The 16,273-nt window shown below is 35.4% G+C and overlaps 1 protein-coding gene across 6 annotated transcripts in view; it reads right to left on the reverse strand.

Annotated features, from left to right (window-relative positions):
- LOC121928362 (CUB and sushi domain-containing protein 3) overlaps positions 1–16,273 on the reverse strand; it is an 810,382-nt gene that overhangs the window by 364,259 nt on the left and 429,850 nt on the right. For all 6 annotated transcript variants that reach the window (XR_006103494.1, XM_042462948.1, XM_042462947.1 and 3 more), the window contains exon 6: positions 6,848–6,960. Coding sequence is in view for 5 of the 6 variants with exons in the window: in XM_042462948.1 (XP_042318882.1) it covers positions 6,848–6,960 (113 nt within the window). In the remaining variant the exon portion in view is untranslated. The remainder of the gene's footprint in view (positions 1–6,847; positions 6,961–16,273) is intronic.

Genomic DNA, 16,273 nt, shown 5'->3' on the forward strand with positions numbered 1-16,273 from the left:
GCTGCTCATTTACTCACAATATTGTTTCTAAAGAGACTACTTTCATAACCACTTGTCTAGTCTGAAGGAGTTCTATATCCATCAAAATCTACACCAAAATCACTGCTTTTGGTAGCATAGACTGCAGGAAGAGACACAGAGCTGAAAGTAAGTATTTGCAAGTCTATAAACTCTGCATCTGCAAATATTATCCCTTTACCATCTCCATAGCATATGCTCAATTCCTTGTATGTGTGTTTTGTGATCAAGATCTATCCCTATCTTTGCTTTCTTTCACTGAAATATATGCTTGCTTGCATGCATATTTTAAATTGCACTCAAAACTCAAATGCATTTGCTGCATGAACTACAACATGGTTTAAAGAAATATATTTTGGCATATCTGAAAATTGCATTTTTCCATGTGCAATTTTAAAACATTTTTTAAAACCTCAGCACAAGGATTCTGGAGCACAACATGTATTCCTCTCACTCAGAAAGTTCAGAACATGCAGCCTTATCAAGCATGTCTGTCTGACCTAGGATTGAAACTTGTAGAAGAGCATAGTTCATATACCTTTATACTGTATATTTATAAAGGTAAAGATATTCTCCTTTGACAAGGTTGTCAAGTTGTGTCTGACTATAGGGGGTGGTGCTCATCTCTGTTACTAAGCCAAAGAGCCAGTGTTGTCAAAGATTATTCTGTGGGTCATGTGGACAGCACGACTGCAGAGAACACTGTTTAACTTCCCACAGAAGTGGTACCTATGTATCTACTTGCTTTTGCATGCTTTCGAACTGCTAGGTTAACAGAAGCTGGGATTAGTGATGGGAACTCATTGCAACACATGGCACTTGAGCCTTGAATTGCTGACCTGCCAATCTTGCAGGTTAATATATATACTCTATGCTATATATAGAAAACCCCGACACAGATAATCTCCAACGATATGGATGTCCAGACTCCACATGAAGACCTCTAGTCAGAAATCCAGGTCTTCAAAGGAACTTCTACCATGATTGATAGTTTCTTGTCTCATTTATCTGCCTTAGATGTCTTGAGTTGGGGTAGGGGGTTGGCAGGGAGTTGGACTGGATGGCTCTTGTGGTCTCTTCTAACTCTATGATTCTAGGATGCAGGGATCCAGTACAAACATCTGAAAATGATAAATCCAATGATGGGAAAACATAATATTAGAATAGAGTGTTTTTAGGCACCTCATATCATTCCTATACAAGAAAACTTAATCTATAGCTTGCTGAGTAGGAGACCTTATCTCTCATGATGAAAGTTTGCACTGCACTAAGTGCTTGTATTCTCCACCCCGCCCCCCAAATAATGCCAGTAGCCATTCAAGCAGCATGAAGACTCCCTTCTTCCTTTCCCATTGGGGAAAAATCTACAGAATACAACTGCTTGTGCTTGCTATAACTTTGCCTGCTGAATTCTCTGGCTACAGTTTAATTTTGCACTAATTTTGAAAAATTTTGAAAGACCATATATATCCCCCTGAAAAAAGTGGGTCTAGGTTTCATGATCTTGGAGCCATGGCGCTGAGAAAGAGATAATTCTCTCATATTAATATTATAAATTAGACCTTAAGAGGACACACTTCTATAGAGACTCTTTATTTAAACTGACAGAGTTAATTAACAGATGATTTATTTACAACTGTTTGTGATTTTTTAAAATTTATTTTTATTCATTGGTTATGCTTTTTAAAAAAAAAAAGAAAAGAGAGAGATTTATTTTCTGTAGAAGGAAAAGTAAATATTGCCACCTAAGGAGAGACTAATACTTTCTGTAGTGGGATATATATCTTTGAAATGCAATTGTCGCTTTTTAGTTGTTACACTAATATACTATTATTAAACCTAATTGTTAAGGCTTCATTCTGTATTCTCTTGCATAATTTAATCTCAGTATAGAATGCTAACCATCCTACGTTTGTGATATGATAGCCCTATTTAAATATTTGAAGGGATGCCATATTGAGGAGGGGGCAAGCTTGTTTTCTGCTGCTCCAGAGACTAGGACCTGGAACAATGGATGCAAGCTCCAGGAAAAGAGATTCCACCTCAATATTAGGAGGAACTTTCTGACAGTAAGGGCTGTTCAACAGTGGAACACACTTCCTCAGAGTGGAGTGGAGTCTCCTTCCTCAGAGGTCTTCAAACAGAGGCTGGATAGCCATCTGTCGGAGATGCTTTGCTTTAGATTTCCTGCATGGCAGGGGGTTGGACTGGATGGCCCTTGCGATCTCTTCCAACTCTAAAATTCTATGATTCTAGTTTAGAGGACATAACCCTGTTTGATGGGCAGTCCTGTTGAAGAACATTTTGGAAAACATTTTTAAACCACAAGAGAGAAAAGCAAGAACCTTGTAGTTATTGACTGAGAGAGCAGAATGAATAAGCATATAGCCTTCATTGCTGGGACAAGATGTATTACATTCCTTATTAAATTGTATTAGTTCTTTTGAAATTTGCATATATACATATTCATTCATTAAATACAATTATATGCAATTCTCTATCTTCTTTTGTTTTCCTATTTTTACAAATGATTTTGTTTTCCCCCCTCCCTTTTTTGGGGCACACATAAGTGGCAAGAACATTGACATCCCTTGTATTCTGTGGCCCCTTTCCATAACTTCTTCTGTACTATGTGTGTCTGATAACTTAAGATTGGGAAGGCAGAGCATCAGTTTATAGTCTTCTCTTACACACTCATTCCCACCCATCTAGACACAACCAATTTCTTGGGTAAATGATGAAATGGTCTGCCCTAATTAATCATGCACAATTATGATAACAGTGATATTGAGTCTTAAAGGGCAACAGCAGAGTGTGGCTGACCAACAGAGACCTTTTCCCTCTGCTTCATGGAGAGAGACAGCAATGTTAAGTTTCTGCTTATCCTCAGTGATCTTCTCACACAGCGGATCTGTCATTACATTCATCTTGTGATTCCAGATTCAGTGGGTAAATTAAGCAATAATTAAAAAGCATTTTAAATGGCACATAAAAATAGCATTGGCGTGCTACAGACCTCCCAAAAAGGGAGGCCTGCCGGCACCTGTTTTTCCTCCACAGGGAAGCTGCAGCCACCAAACCATGCTGCTTCCCTGTGGAGGAAAAAGAACCCATGAAAAATGAGTTTTTTTGCCCTGCAGGGTGGACGTCACGATTGCACCAATGGCACACTCATGACATCACAGATGTGGCATGACATGTGGATGCTATGCGTCCATCATGTCACAATGGAAGCAACCCATGTTACAGTGCCACAACGTACTAGGGTTAGGGACTGTGCGGTTGCCACACGGTCCCTTAACCCTAGTACGGTGCCAGCACAGCACTTTAGACCCTTGTGTACTGCATCATAAATAGGGTTTAAACAGGTCCAAAGATGCTAAAAACCACTAAGCAGAGTTTTCCTGAAACACTAATGCGCTATCAGAAGCATTTCATTTTGTATTAGAAAACAAAAACTTGCAAAATTTTTGGTAAAGCACTTATATCATGGCACTGTTTTTTCCCCCATGTGGCAGTTGAATTGTGTGCTCCTGTGAAACAACAGTCTAAGCTGCCAGTAGCATTGCTAGTGGTAGGATTTCCCAAGTCAGGCAGGCTGTTAGTGAGCCAGTCTGAATGTACCAAATACTTTAATATGACAAGAGGATTTCACATCAAAATCCATGATTTTGGCTCAAGAAAATGTCCACTTTCATTGGTGACAATTGTGTCACCTCCCCAATATTAAAGCTCTGAGGGAAGAGGAGGGATTTTAAATGTAAATTGCCCCAATCCTGAAGCTTTTAAACATGAACATGAAGGAGAAGGAGAAGATGCTTACCATGCTATTGACCAAAAAGAGCAGATGCCTTCCCAGTTTTTTCAGGGACAGCCGTAGACTATTTACTCTACAAGCTAAAACTTAGTATAGTTTTACCCTTAGATTTTTTTTTAAAGAAAATTGATGTATTAGAAGGAGCAATCCAGTTTCATGCAATGTGGACACTAAAACAAATATAACCCTTTAACATTAAACTCCACTGATTAAAATTAGCCTCACATTGATCAAACAGCTAGAGTTTCAGCTAATTAATATACTAATCACACTGAACAATGCTTGCAATTGTGTCTGTATACAGCATTGGCCAGCCCTACGATGGACATATTTGAGTTTAGTGGAATCAAAATGTAGAAGCCCAACCACTTCTGCATTGCATTAAATCCATGTTTCCATTTTGTTTTAATGGGGAGGAACTATATTCATAAAGTTAGTTATAATGGTAGTGGTGGGGCTCTTCAACTGTTCTGCAATTTGATGATTAAGACTATAAAGACATTTTAGCTCACATCTTGCCTAATATTTTAAAATGTTGATATCATGGACTGTCAGATTAATTTAGCTCTGATCATTTTATAGGGACTTTGTATTTATATTAGAGACTATGTAAAAGAGAAAGAGAAAGAGAGTATCTACCACACTCAGTTTAATTAAAGTTGTCACTTAGCTATTCTCAGAAAGTGGAGGGGGGAAAGTATAGTCTAGGACATTGTCTATGCTACCATTGACTGTTCAGTATAATATGTATGATGCTACAAATAAACTTGTATTTATAAATGCTGAGTGAAGTTTCCTATGAATGAATTTTCTACTTTAAAAAATATTAATTAACAAGAGCTCTTGAATTTTCTCTGACAGTGTTTTCTTTTGCTTTCTATAAATGTGTGCGCAATATATATATATATATGCAATAGTAAAATCCAAACTGATACAATTAAATTTATTCATGCAAACCGTATCTTTATAGTCAATAGCAATTCTGACACAAGTAAGCATTTAGATTATTGCAATTCTAAGGTTCATTCTTTACAAACCCCAACTTAGAGAAGTCAATGTATGCAACTATAAAAAATACACTAAAATATAAAATATACTTATCTTTTCATTCCCAACCTTAATATGCTATCCAGGGACAAACATGAACACCCATAAAGACTTTCTAAGTACATTTCTGACTTTTCATGGCTTTCAAGTTGAAATATGTTCTACATACTGCATGCAGCCTGCTTTAATTACTTTTTGAGAATGGATGGCAGATGAGTTGAAATTCCCAAAGAGTATAAAAACAAAAATATTAACAGGGACTATTTCTGCAAAGAGCTGCTGATATTGAGTTCCACAGATCTGAAAAGATCTCTTAAATAAAGTCTGGATTATTGTGTGCAAAGATAAACAAAAAAACTATGTAAAAAAACAAAGAGTCAACTGTTTCCTGAAGAGTGTACCTTAAAGAGCCCATAGAGCAGGAACAGGGAAAGTACAACCTTTGAAAACCCTATATGTTGTGACTGAAGCCTGCCTCCTCCAGAAACCTCCAAAATTTTAAAATGTTTAACATTTTTTAAAAAAAATATCTGAGGGCAATTTTTGGTTATTTTATTCACTTCAAAAATTCCTTGAGGCTACCAAAGGCAACAAAAAGATGGTTTGCTTTCTCCAACCCCTAGTAGTCTCCACTCCACCCTGAAAGTCACAAAAGAAAAAAAGGTGAAAATCGGCCAGAATGGTGGCCAGAGGTAATGTTACATCACTCTTGTGCACCAAAAAATGCTGCTGTTGCAACCCACCTTATGGGCACAGAAGATATAAAAAGCCTGCTGTCACCTCTGCAATCATCGAACCCTGTCACCCAGATGGCTCAGGCTCAGCCACATCAGCAAGCCTCTCATCCATCCCATATTTGTAGATGCTGACTAAATCATAATCCCAGAATCTAGTCAGACCCTTCAAATCAATGGCTAAAGTTGAAAGTGCAGAAAAAAAGTGAGGAGGAGCAAAGTCTGGTTGCTAATCAAATGGCCCAAACAGACAGGCCAAAATAAAGCTGCTTCGGGCCACTTTGGAGGTATGTTGTTTAAGTGATGCATGTGTCCTAAGAGGCCGGAAGCCATGCCAAAGCCACCTTGCAGTCCTAAGGACTGGAGCACAGCTTTGGTGCAGCTTCTGGCCTCTTAAGATGCGTGTGTCATTTAAACAGCATACCTCCAAAGTGACCCAAAGCAGCTTTATTTTGGCTGTCTTGTTTGGGCCCAAACTGACATGGGAAGAACTTCGCTCTCAGCATCTTCTGGCCTGTGGAAAGCTGCAGAAGTTCAGCCCCATCTCTCCAGTAATGATTTAGCACTCAAAAAAAAAAAGACTAAAATATATTTACCAAAAAAAAAATGGTTTTGAAAAGAAAAGGTAATATTACTCTAAATATGTATATATCAATTCATTAATTCTTGTGTGTGCATGCATGTGTGTGTAACCAGGATTTAATATTTTCAATAAACTTGTTCCAGCAGTTGTGTTTTGTTTTCTCAAAATATGCTTGTTCATTTAAAACAATAATGACACAGTTAATAAGAATACTATAACAGCTTAATGTACACAAAGAAGTACTGCATGCAATGAAATGAATTATACTTGACGAAAATTCCATTTGGTGATGCTGAGATTATGCAAAGCTAGACTGCCCTCAAAATTTACAGTAAGCAATGATACACTTGAGTGATATTTAGAAATGCTTGTGCATAAGTTGCTCTGTTATCTAAATTTTAGTTAAATGTTCAACATTTGCATAGCAAGAAAACACTATAGTCAATACTGTAATTTTGCAACTAGCTTGTTATTCCCACTGTAGGAGAATTATAGTTTATGCATGTTTGAACTATTCAGCTGTAACAGATAAGGACTCCTTCCCCCCCCCCCTTTTTTTTTTTTTTGTAAAGAAAAGGGAAGGGTACAGTTACATTTATAAAATACCTTTCTCAGTTGTGAAGGGAAAATGGTTTTCATTAAATATACCTTGATAAGGAGCACTAAATCCACGATATCGATGGTTGCTGTCTGTTACAAAATGAAGTCTTAGCCAGTTTTTGTTGCTGATAATTGGAGGTGGTATATTCATTCCAGATAACCTAAGAGAAGAAAAGGAGAGGGAAAAACATTTAATAGGGTCACAAATGTCAGTCAGTTACCAAGACAACCAAGCCTTTGAAAGGGTTTTTATACTGTTCCCACTTGTAAACAGAAAGGGAAGAAATGGTTGGAGTCCCCATTGGCTGTGCCAGGATAGTTATGCCACAGGTAGATGGAAAGGATATAGTAGTTTGAGGGATTTTTTTTTAAAGGCCCTAGATATAGTCGCAGTGGGAAAATAATGTCAAAGTCATTGCTGGTAGAAAAAAATGCCCATTGCAATTATAGTTTAAACAGGGGAAATTCAAAAAATTGAACAGTTTACAAATTCCACACAAACTGGTAGGATGTTTGAATATATACAGTGGACCTTGGTATCTGCTAGTGTTTCATTCTAGCACCTCCATGGATACCAAACCTGTGGATGCTCAAGTCCCATTAAATACAGTGGTATAATGATGTCCCTTATATAAAATGTCAGAATCTAAGGTTTGTCTTTTGGAATTTATATATTTTTTAAAACAATAATTTCAAGCTGTGGATGGTTGAATTAATGGACAGAGAATCTGTGGATATGGAGGGCCAACTGTATGTGATAAAATATGAGATAAACATCTCGGTGAGAGATAGATTTTATTAGAAGGTTTTTTTTTTAACATGATAATTGATGATACAGAATGTTGGACTGAACATTCAATATGAGATAAAAATGGTGTATGTGATGGTTAGAGTTGGTATTTTGTAATTTTAATAGAAAAGTATTTTTTTAAAAAATGAAAAAGGAGATGCTTATTTTTGAATGTCTGGCTTTTGGAACAGGGCCCTTGGAGCCAAATGACACTTTCTCTCTGCCTTGAAGGAATTATTTGCACTAGAACACAGAGTGATCCAATGTAGGGGTGGAAAGTATATGCAAACCAGCATTTTTGTGCAGGAATTAATATTTCTGCTTTGGAATATTATTTTTCACACAGAAAGGAATTTTCTCCAAAATAGAAAACTGCCACACACTAAGCACTTAAAGATGGGTTTCCCCCCCGCCATGGATTCGATTGGATGCTTCAGATTTTTGTCTCTTCTTTTCCCCCCAGTTCTAGTGGAATACATATATTACATCAAACTCATTCATTTTTTATATTTATTGAAATATTAACAATAACACAAACAGATTATTTACAAAACATAGCAACACATACATATTTACATCCCTCCCCCCCCAGTTCCCTGTTTAGATCTTCTACTTCCGGATATTAATTAATAAGCAGTCCATGTTTTAGCTATTCTTCTGTATTCCTCAAAACAAAATCTATCGATTGCATCCTCTTCTCACTATTTTAAAAGTTTTCGCTTTTGCTACTCTTAGAAAAAGTGCATATGTTTGTTTTACTAATAACATCATCAGTCTATTACACTTTGAGTATCCATATATTACTTAATGGTGTCTCTTGTTCTCTCTTGCATCCTTCTAGAATTTCTTAACGTATCTTAGTTTATATCTTTTATTCCAAATCTGGTCACGTCATTTCCATCTTTCTAAACAATATTTTGAAGAGGAATCCAGATATGTTCTGAATCTATTTCTTCTCCTTTTAAATACATTGTTAAACTGTCCATCTCCATAATATCTAAAGTTTAGATTAACCAATCATCTATTTCTGGTGGCCTTTCACCTTTCCAACCTTTTGCAATTGTAATATGGGCTGTCGAAATCATATATAGTATTGGTTTCAAATATTTTCTTATCTCTTTTTCTTCGATCATATTTAGCAAGTAAGTTTCTGGGGTTAATTTGACATTTACTTTGTAGATTTCTTGAATAATTTTTGAACCCCTTTCCAAAATTTTTGAATGGCTGGGCAAGTCCACCACATGTGATAATAAGTTCCCTTCCCCCTCCCCACATTTCCAACATTTACTTTCTTTACTTTTATATATTTTAGCCAATTTGGAAGGTGAGAGGTGCCATCTATACAACATTTTCATAAAATTCTCTTTTATGTTTGTACATACTGTGAATTTCAGATCATTTCCCTATGCCCTTTCCCATTTTTCAAGGGGTATATTATGTCCTATATTTTTTGCCCATTCCAACATATTTGTTTTTATCACCTCTGTTTCTAATTGTAATTTAATACACAGTTTATATAATCTTGAAATAGAGCCTGTTTTTTCATTTAGTAGTATTTCATCCATTTCATTATTGCTTTCCATAATTCCTCTTTCTCTACAATCTCTTTCATAACAACCTTTAATTTGAAAATATGTAAACCAATTAATTTTTATCCCTTCTTTCAACATTTCCTCTTGATTTCTTAACTTTAATTTCCCCTTCTGCCTCTTCAAAATATCCTTGTATCTCAACCAGTTTTTTATCTCTATTTTATCTCTTTTAACAAAAGCCTCATGTGTGGAAGTCCATAATGGGCATTTTATATATATTTTCCTTTTATATTTTTCCCAGATCTGCAATAAAACTTATCTAATTATATGATCCTTAAATTGTTTGTTTTGGTCCACTTTCCCATAGCATAAATAAGCATGCCACCCAAATACTAGATTAAAACCTTCCAAATTTAGTAATTTATCCTCTTTTAACATTATCCAATCTTTTAACCAATCAAGACAGCAGGTGTGAAAATATTTTTGAAAAATCTGGTAATGCCCATCCTCCCCTTGCCTTAACATCAATTCGTGATTTCCATTTAATTCGGCTTTTTCTTCCTACCCAAATGAATTTAGATATATCTTTTTTCCATTCCGTGAATATCCTCTCATTAGTTATAATAGGTAAATTCTGGAGTAAAAATATAACTTTGGGTAATATACTCATTTTTATTAATGCAATTTTCCCTGTTAATGATAATTGCATAGTCTCCCATTTTTTCAGTTTCTCCTTGACCTTTTTCCTGATTTTTCTTATTCATATTGAATGTTAGGAAGGCTGGTTTTGCTTTGTTTGTTTTGAAACCTGCAATTGAGCCGAATTTTTGAATTAACTCCAGAACTTTTGGTGTTGTATTGATTGGGTCTTCTATTATTAACACGACGTCATCAGCATATACTCTTAATTTGATGTCATCTCCTTTTATTCTCATGGCCTTTATCTTCTTGTTTTTTCTAATGTTGTTACATAACACTTCTAAGCACAAAATAAATAAAAGAGGAGATAATGGGCAACCCTGCCTTGTACCTTTTGTTATTTTGCATGTTTCAGTTTTCTGATTGTTGACTATGATTTTCGCTTCTTGCTCTTTATAAATTTCATTTATCCATTTTGTTATCCTCCCTCCTAATTTAAGTTTTTCCACTAAATTCTTCATAAATGACCAATTCAGATTATCAAATGCCTTCTCTGCATCCATGAATAACATCGCTGCCTCTTTCCCTGGGTTTTTGTCGTAATACTCTATCAAATCCACCACTGTTCTTATGTTTTGTTTTATATATCTTTTTGGGAGGAAGTCGCATTGATCTTTATTTATCCAATTTACCATTACTTTTTAAATTCTTTCTGCCAATATGTTTGCAAAAATTTTATAATCCACATTTAGTAGAGAGATGGGTCTATAATTTTGAGGTAATGATGTGTCTTTTCCTTCTTTTGGGATTAATATTATATGTGCTTCTCTCCACGTCTCAGGTATTCCAACTTTAATTATTTCATTAAACACTTCGTTTAATGGTTTTATCAATTCCTCCATAAATATTTTGTAATATCCTATTGAAAATCTGTCCGGTCCCGGGTCTTTTCCATTTTTGGCTTTGTTTATTGTTTCTCTGATTTCCATTTCTGTTATCTCTTTGTTTAGTATTTCTTTTAAATTTTCTGTTAATTCTATTTCCTTAATATTACTCAAGTATTCCTGTATCTCCTGTTCCTTATTTTCTTTATTTTCAGTTTCTCTATATAACTTTTTGTAGTAATTTTGTATAATTTTCTTCAGTTTATTTTGCTCTGAGTATCTCTTTCCATCTTCCTGTAATTCTAATATTATATTCTTTTCCTTTTTTTCTTACTTTGTACGCCAAAAATTTACCCGCTTTGTTGCCAAATTCAAACCGTCTCTGATTGATGTATTTCATCTTTTTACTTAATTCTTCCGTTAACTTCATTTCCAGTCTCTTTTTTTAATAAGGTAAGTTTGTTTTTCTTCTTATTATTCTTTGGTTCTTCTATTATTTTGTTTTCTTTTTCCTGGATTTCCTGCAATATCTCTTGGATTTCCCTTTTTTCTTTCTTTCTTTTTTCATATTCTCTTTTCATCAATATTCTTCTTAAAACCGCCTTTGATGTGTCCCATATTATTGTTGTCTTCATGTTTTGTGTTTTGTTCTCTTCGAAATATCTATTTATTTCTTGCTTAAATTGTTTTTGCTTCTTTTTATCTTTTATTATGTTTTCATTTAGTTTCCAAGTGAATTCTTTTCTTGGCTGTTTTATATCCAGTGTTATCTGATTATGATCCGAAATTTTGTTTATCTTTATTTGTGCTTCTTTTATATCTTTCATTAATCCTTTCAAAATCAGAAACATGTCAATTCTAGAGGCCGAATTATGTGGTGTTGAGTAAAAGGTAAAGTCTTTGGTATTCTGATATTTTTGTCTCCATGGGCCAACTAATGTAAAATAATTTTGGAATTCAAAAAAAAGTTTTCATTCATTTTAATTGAGAAAGGGCACAAATGCCTTAAGCTTCTTTTTAGCTCCATTTTCTCTTTCCAAGTTCCCTTTTATTGGGAGATTCTGGCACAGAAAGGTTCTCCTCATGGGCGGCACATTTCTAATTGAAGACAAAGGTGGACAAGCTTCCTCCACCACTTCATTATTGTAAAGGTAGTTGGACTTTCCTCACAGCTTTTAAAAATCTGATCCAAGCTGGCACAATCACTCTGATGGTTTCGTCTAGCCAGATGAAGACATAAGGTATTCAAGCACAAACATTAAACATTCACGTACCACTCACTCCTATAACTATTTTAATGTCAGGGAGTTGTAAGAAAATCCCACAAAATCAATGGTCTCTGTCACTACTAGTGGCAGGAAGACAATATTCTTTGGAGAACTGGAATATCCTTTTACCTCTCTCATCCATCTCCCAACAATGCCCAATGAGAACACTGTCTCGACTCAATACTACTGCCAAAGCAGTGTTTTATTCCTTGCAATGCATCTGCTCAGCTGAAGTGCAGAAGGAATGAATAGGATTCTTCCAGCTTTGCAGAACACCCTGGAAATGGTCAAGGGATATGGGACCCACAGGCCACACATCTTGCATCCACATCCAAATGCTCATGTGGGCCTGAATTTAGGGCATATCAATGAAAATGTGCAGCATGGCAGATAATATATCATACATCAATATGATGAAATAAAATAAGATGATAAATACACAAATATCATAGTACCAGATCATGAAAAATGTAAAGAAGAAAGCATCCCTCTTGAGCTGATCATAGGTAACAAGTTGTATAAGTTTTATAAGTTGTAAGCCGCCCTGATCTTTTGGAAGGGCGGGGTATAAATAAAAATTTTATTTTATTATTTATTAAGTGTTATCTCTTTTTTTCCCTAGTTGACTTTCCCTAATTATTTTTTATTATTGTTTTAGTCATTTTTATCCTGCCTTTCTCCCAATAATGAGATTCAAGGCAGCTAACCACATTTTTAAACTGTGGTGGAAATTTCTTTTTGAAATATAAAAGCTATAGAAAGATGGAGTCACTTTTGTCAGCCAGAGAGATAGTTTTTAAATAAAGGCTTGGAGTTACTAGAGCAAAGGAATAGTGAGTGCATCTTGACCTAGATGGGAGCTGGCACCAGTAGAAAGACATAACATAAACTACTGAGATAAGGACATCCAGAAGCAAGGTTAGAAGGAAGGCTAAAGGAGGGGGTAAGGTGTGATGATGCAGTTTTAATGTATGCATGTATTTCTGTTCTGATTGTAAGGATTCTGTATGTTTAAATTGTAATTAGCCAATCAGGTGTATTGAAGAAGCCTCTTTGTCTTGAATAATATAAAAAGAGCCATTTTGTCTTGTTCGGGGTTCTCAGCTTTTGGAACTTGAATTCCACTGAGTTCAATGTTTTCCTTTGTCGACAACTGGAAATAAACTTATGGATTTTCAATTATTAGGTCCTCTTGTGAATTCCTTGCTCTGCAAAATCCTAGAAATCTAAGTTTCCTGAAATTTCTGTTACAAAACCATGCAGATTAAAAGCACTACAAAAGTTAAATGAAAGTCTAGTGAACTAATTTAATTATTTGATAACATTTAAAAATATATTTTTGGAGTTGATCATTCAGAACATCTCATTTTAACAATCATCTCTTTCATTAGTAAAGATTCAAAGTTATGAAAAACAGAGATGCTGCATTTTCAGTTCATGAAAGATATCACCTTTCTTAGAATGAGTAAAGAGCAATGTCCCAACATTGTGATTATATTGTTTCATCAGATGCCTGGAACAGCTGCTATTAAGTTCTGTTCATTGAGCTGTGGAACTTGACAGGTGTGGGTGGTTCTGATTTATGAAAGAGCAGTGCAAAGACACTGTTGTAAGGTAAAAGTTAATTGCGATGGTGTGCTTTGTCTTGTGATAACAAAGCCAAAGGGTTAATTGTCAAGTAAGATAGAACTATCTACTATACTGGAAGTTCACCAGAGAAAATTAGTGCTTAATATTAGCAGAACACTATTGTGTAGTTTATGGTAAACAAGAAGCTAGTAATATAGACAAAGGTATATATGCAAGAAATGAAAATGCTGCAATACCTAATGAGTGGCAACATGGTTCCATTGAAACGTGCCTAAAATTGGTGTATTTCTACCTATTTTTTTTAAAAAAAAACACTTGCTGAAAAGTATATAAGGCCAAATTTCAGACTAGCAGAAGCAGATGAGAAACTAGAACAGGCTGTCAAGAAGGCACAGGGTAGCCTGAATATGCTGGATAATAAAGCTGAATTCATACAGTACAAAGGTTGAAATTACTCATGTCAATAGGTTGCAAAATTTCACTCTCCTTATATAAATGTACATTCCTCTGGACATGACTGAAACTACTAAGTGAAACTTCATGATAAAAACTGTGGCTTTAGCATGAGCAAGAAGTAGTGAACATAAATTGACTGCAATCTCTAGATTAAAAGGGGAGATAAAACTATTGGGGTGTAAAGTACAGCATATGGCAACATTTTTTTCATCTTTGGCAACAAAAATGACAACCATTCAGATTTTTCAGATGCTGATATATATATATATATATATATATATATATATATATATATATAATTTTTAAATTTTATTTTTCCCCCTTCAAAAACCCCTTTGTGGATTTTTTTAAAAATAAAAAACATCCTGAAAGCCAAATAAAAATAAAAATGTAATCTTGCCCAACAGATAAAAATAAACAAGATATTTTTATTCCTTTATGTGATAGTGAAATAACTGGAGATTTATATACATGGTAAAGAAGTCCAGAGAAAAACCTTCCATTTTCCAAGTTAATGCAAACTCAGCTTGAAAGAATAAATACAATTAGTGTACTTCCTATAGCCAGTTAGTGAGTTAACAGTGATGGTAATTTATAGAGGATTCACCTGAAGTGTGTTTAATATACCGAATTTTCTTAAAGCCATGGGGATATCTATGTTGTCATTCAATGATTTCTTTAGAAAAAGTAATACATAGAACATTGATCATATCCAGTGATAGCTATGTTAACCATACAATGAGTGCAACAACATCCAAAATACACAAAACAGTTATAAGTTAATTGGCCAACCAAAATGCACAAAATACAAGATCCAAGCTTTCAGAACTACACTGGCTTCTTCATCAGGCAAAGGGGTTAAAAATCAAACAGGAGAAAGATAAAAATGATAGTGTTGGAGTCATAGGTCTACTTTTTGCAAATATGTTATTCTACTTCTCTATTAAGATGATACAGAGGGCTATCTGTGAAGAATTTAAAAGACACTTTGCAGACAAAATTGGTCAGATCCATTCTGGCTTGAATGCTGTAGGTGACATGGGCCTAGAGGATGTAATCTCAGTGCCTGCTTGTCCTGTGTTATTAGATAAATTCCAGCCTTTCTTGAAGGGGAAACTCAGAAAATGGCGTTGGGGGACTCCTGTTTGACTCCTTGACTGCTGGCCTGTGGAGTCCCACAGCTTTCTGTTTTATCCCCCATGTTATTTAACAACTACATGAGGCTGCAGGGAGAAGTCATCCAGAGCTTTCGGTGCAGTATCAACAGTATATTGATAACACCCAACTCTATTTCTCCTTTCCATCTGATTCCAAGGAAGTTGTCTCTGTACTGAACCAGTGCCTGCTGGTGATGGACTGGATGAAGGTAAACTTAATCCAGACAAGAGAGAGGTGCTCCTGGTCAATTGTAAGGCAGATCAAGAAACAAGGACTATGCTTGCACTGGACAGGGTTACAATCCCCCTGAAATCTCAAGCTCACAGCTTGGGTGTTCTTTCACCATTTCGCCCACCCTCCTCTGGACATGTTCCAGCTTATCAACAACCCATTTGAAATTGTGGTGCCCAGAACTGAATGCAGAATTCCAGGCCTGACCAAAGCAGAATAGAGTGGTATTGAACTTCAAGAATTGCTTTTTGGTTAAGATCAAATATAATACATTACTGAAGCTTAACCTAAACCTAAACCAGAAAGAGGTGCTTCTGGTCAATTGGAAGGTAGATCACATAGAGTATGGTGGATGTGGGTTACACTCAAGGTTATACTCACAGCTTCACAGTTTGGTTATACTTCTAGATTCACCCTTGAACCTAGACTCCCATATTTTGGCAGTGGCTCATAGAACAGTTGCACAGTTAAAGCTATTGTACCTCCTGTGTCTCTTCTTGAAAATGTCTGAACTAGCCACAATGATACATAACTATAAGTACATTTTATTTGGATTAACATAAGATGGTATATATGTTTCTGCCTTTGAAGGCTGATTGAAAATTTCAACTTGTTCAAAATGCTACAACCAGTAGAAGTGGTTAAAGAGAATTTTTAACTCCCCTGTTTCAAATCTACTTGTCCACGAGCAGGCACTATTCAAGGTGTTTCATAAAGTGCTCCATAAGACTCAGGTCCAGGTTATCTGAACAGCCATATCTCCTGACATGTGTCTCTCTAGGCTATAAGTAGGAATGTAATTCTTCACTAATATTCTTGAAGGTAGTAATTTCAGCAGCTTTCTTCCTGCTGTGAGAAAGTCTTTGAAAACCTCAACAGTTTTTGAAGGCTATTTGTAATTTGAGACATTCTGTGCAAATTTTCAC

The sequence above is a fragment of the Sceloporus undulatus genome, chromosome 4 (assembly GCF_019175285.1).
Source record: "Sceloporus undulatus isolate JIND9_A2432 ecotype Alabama chromosome 4, SceUnd_v1.1, whole genome shotgun sequence".
In the NCBI taxonomy this organism is placed as follows: domain Eukaryota; kingdom Metazoa; phylum Chordata; class Lepidosauria; order Squamata; family Phrynosomatidae; genus Sceloporus; species Sceloporus undulatus.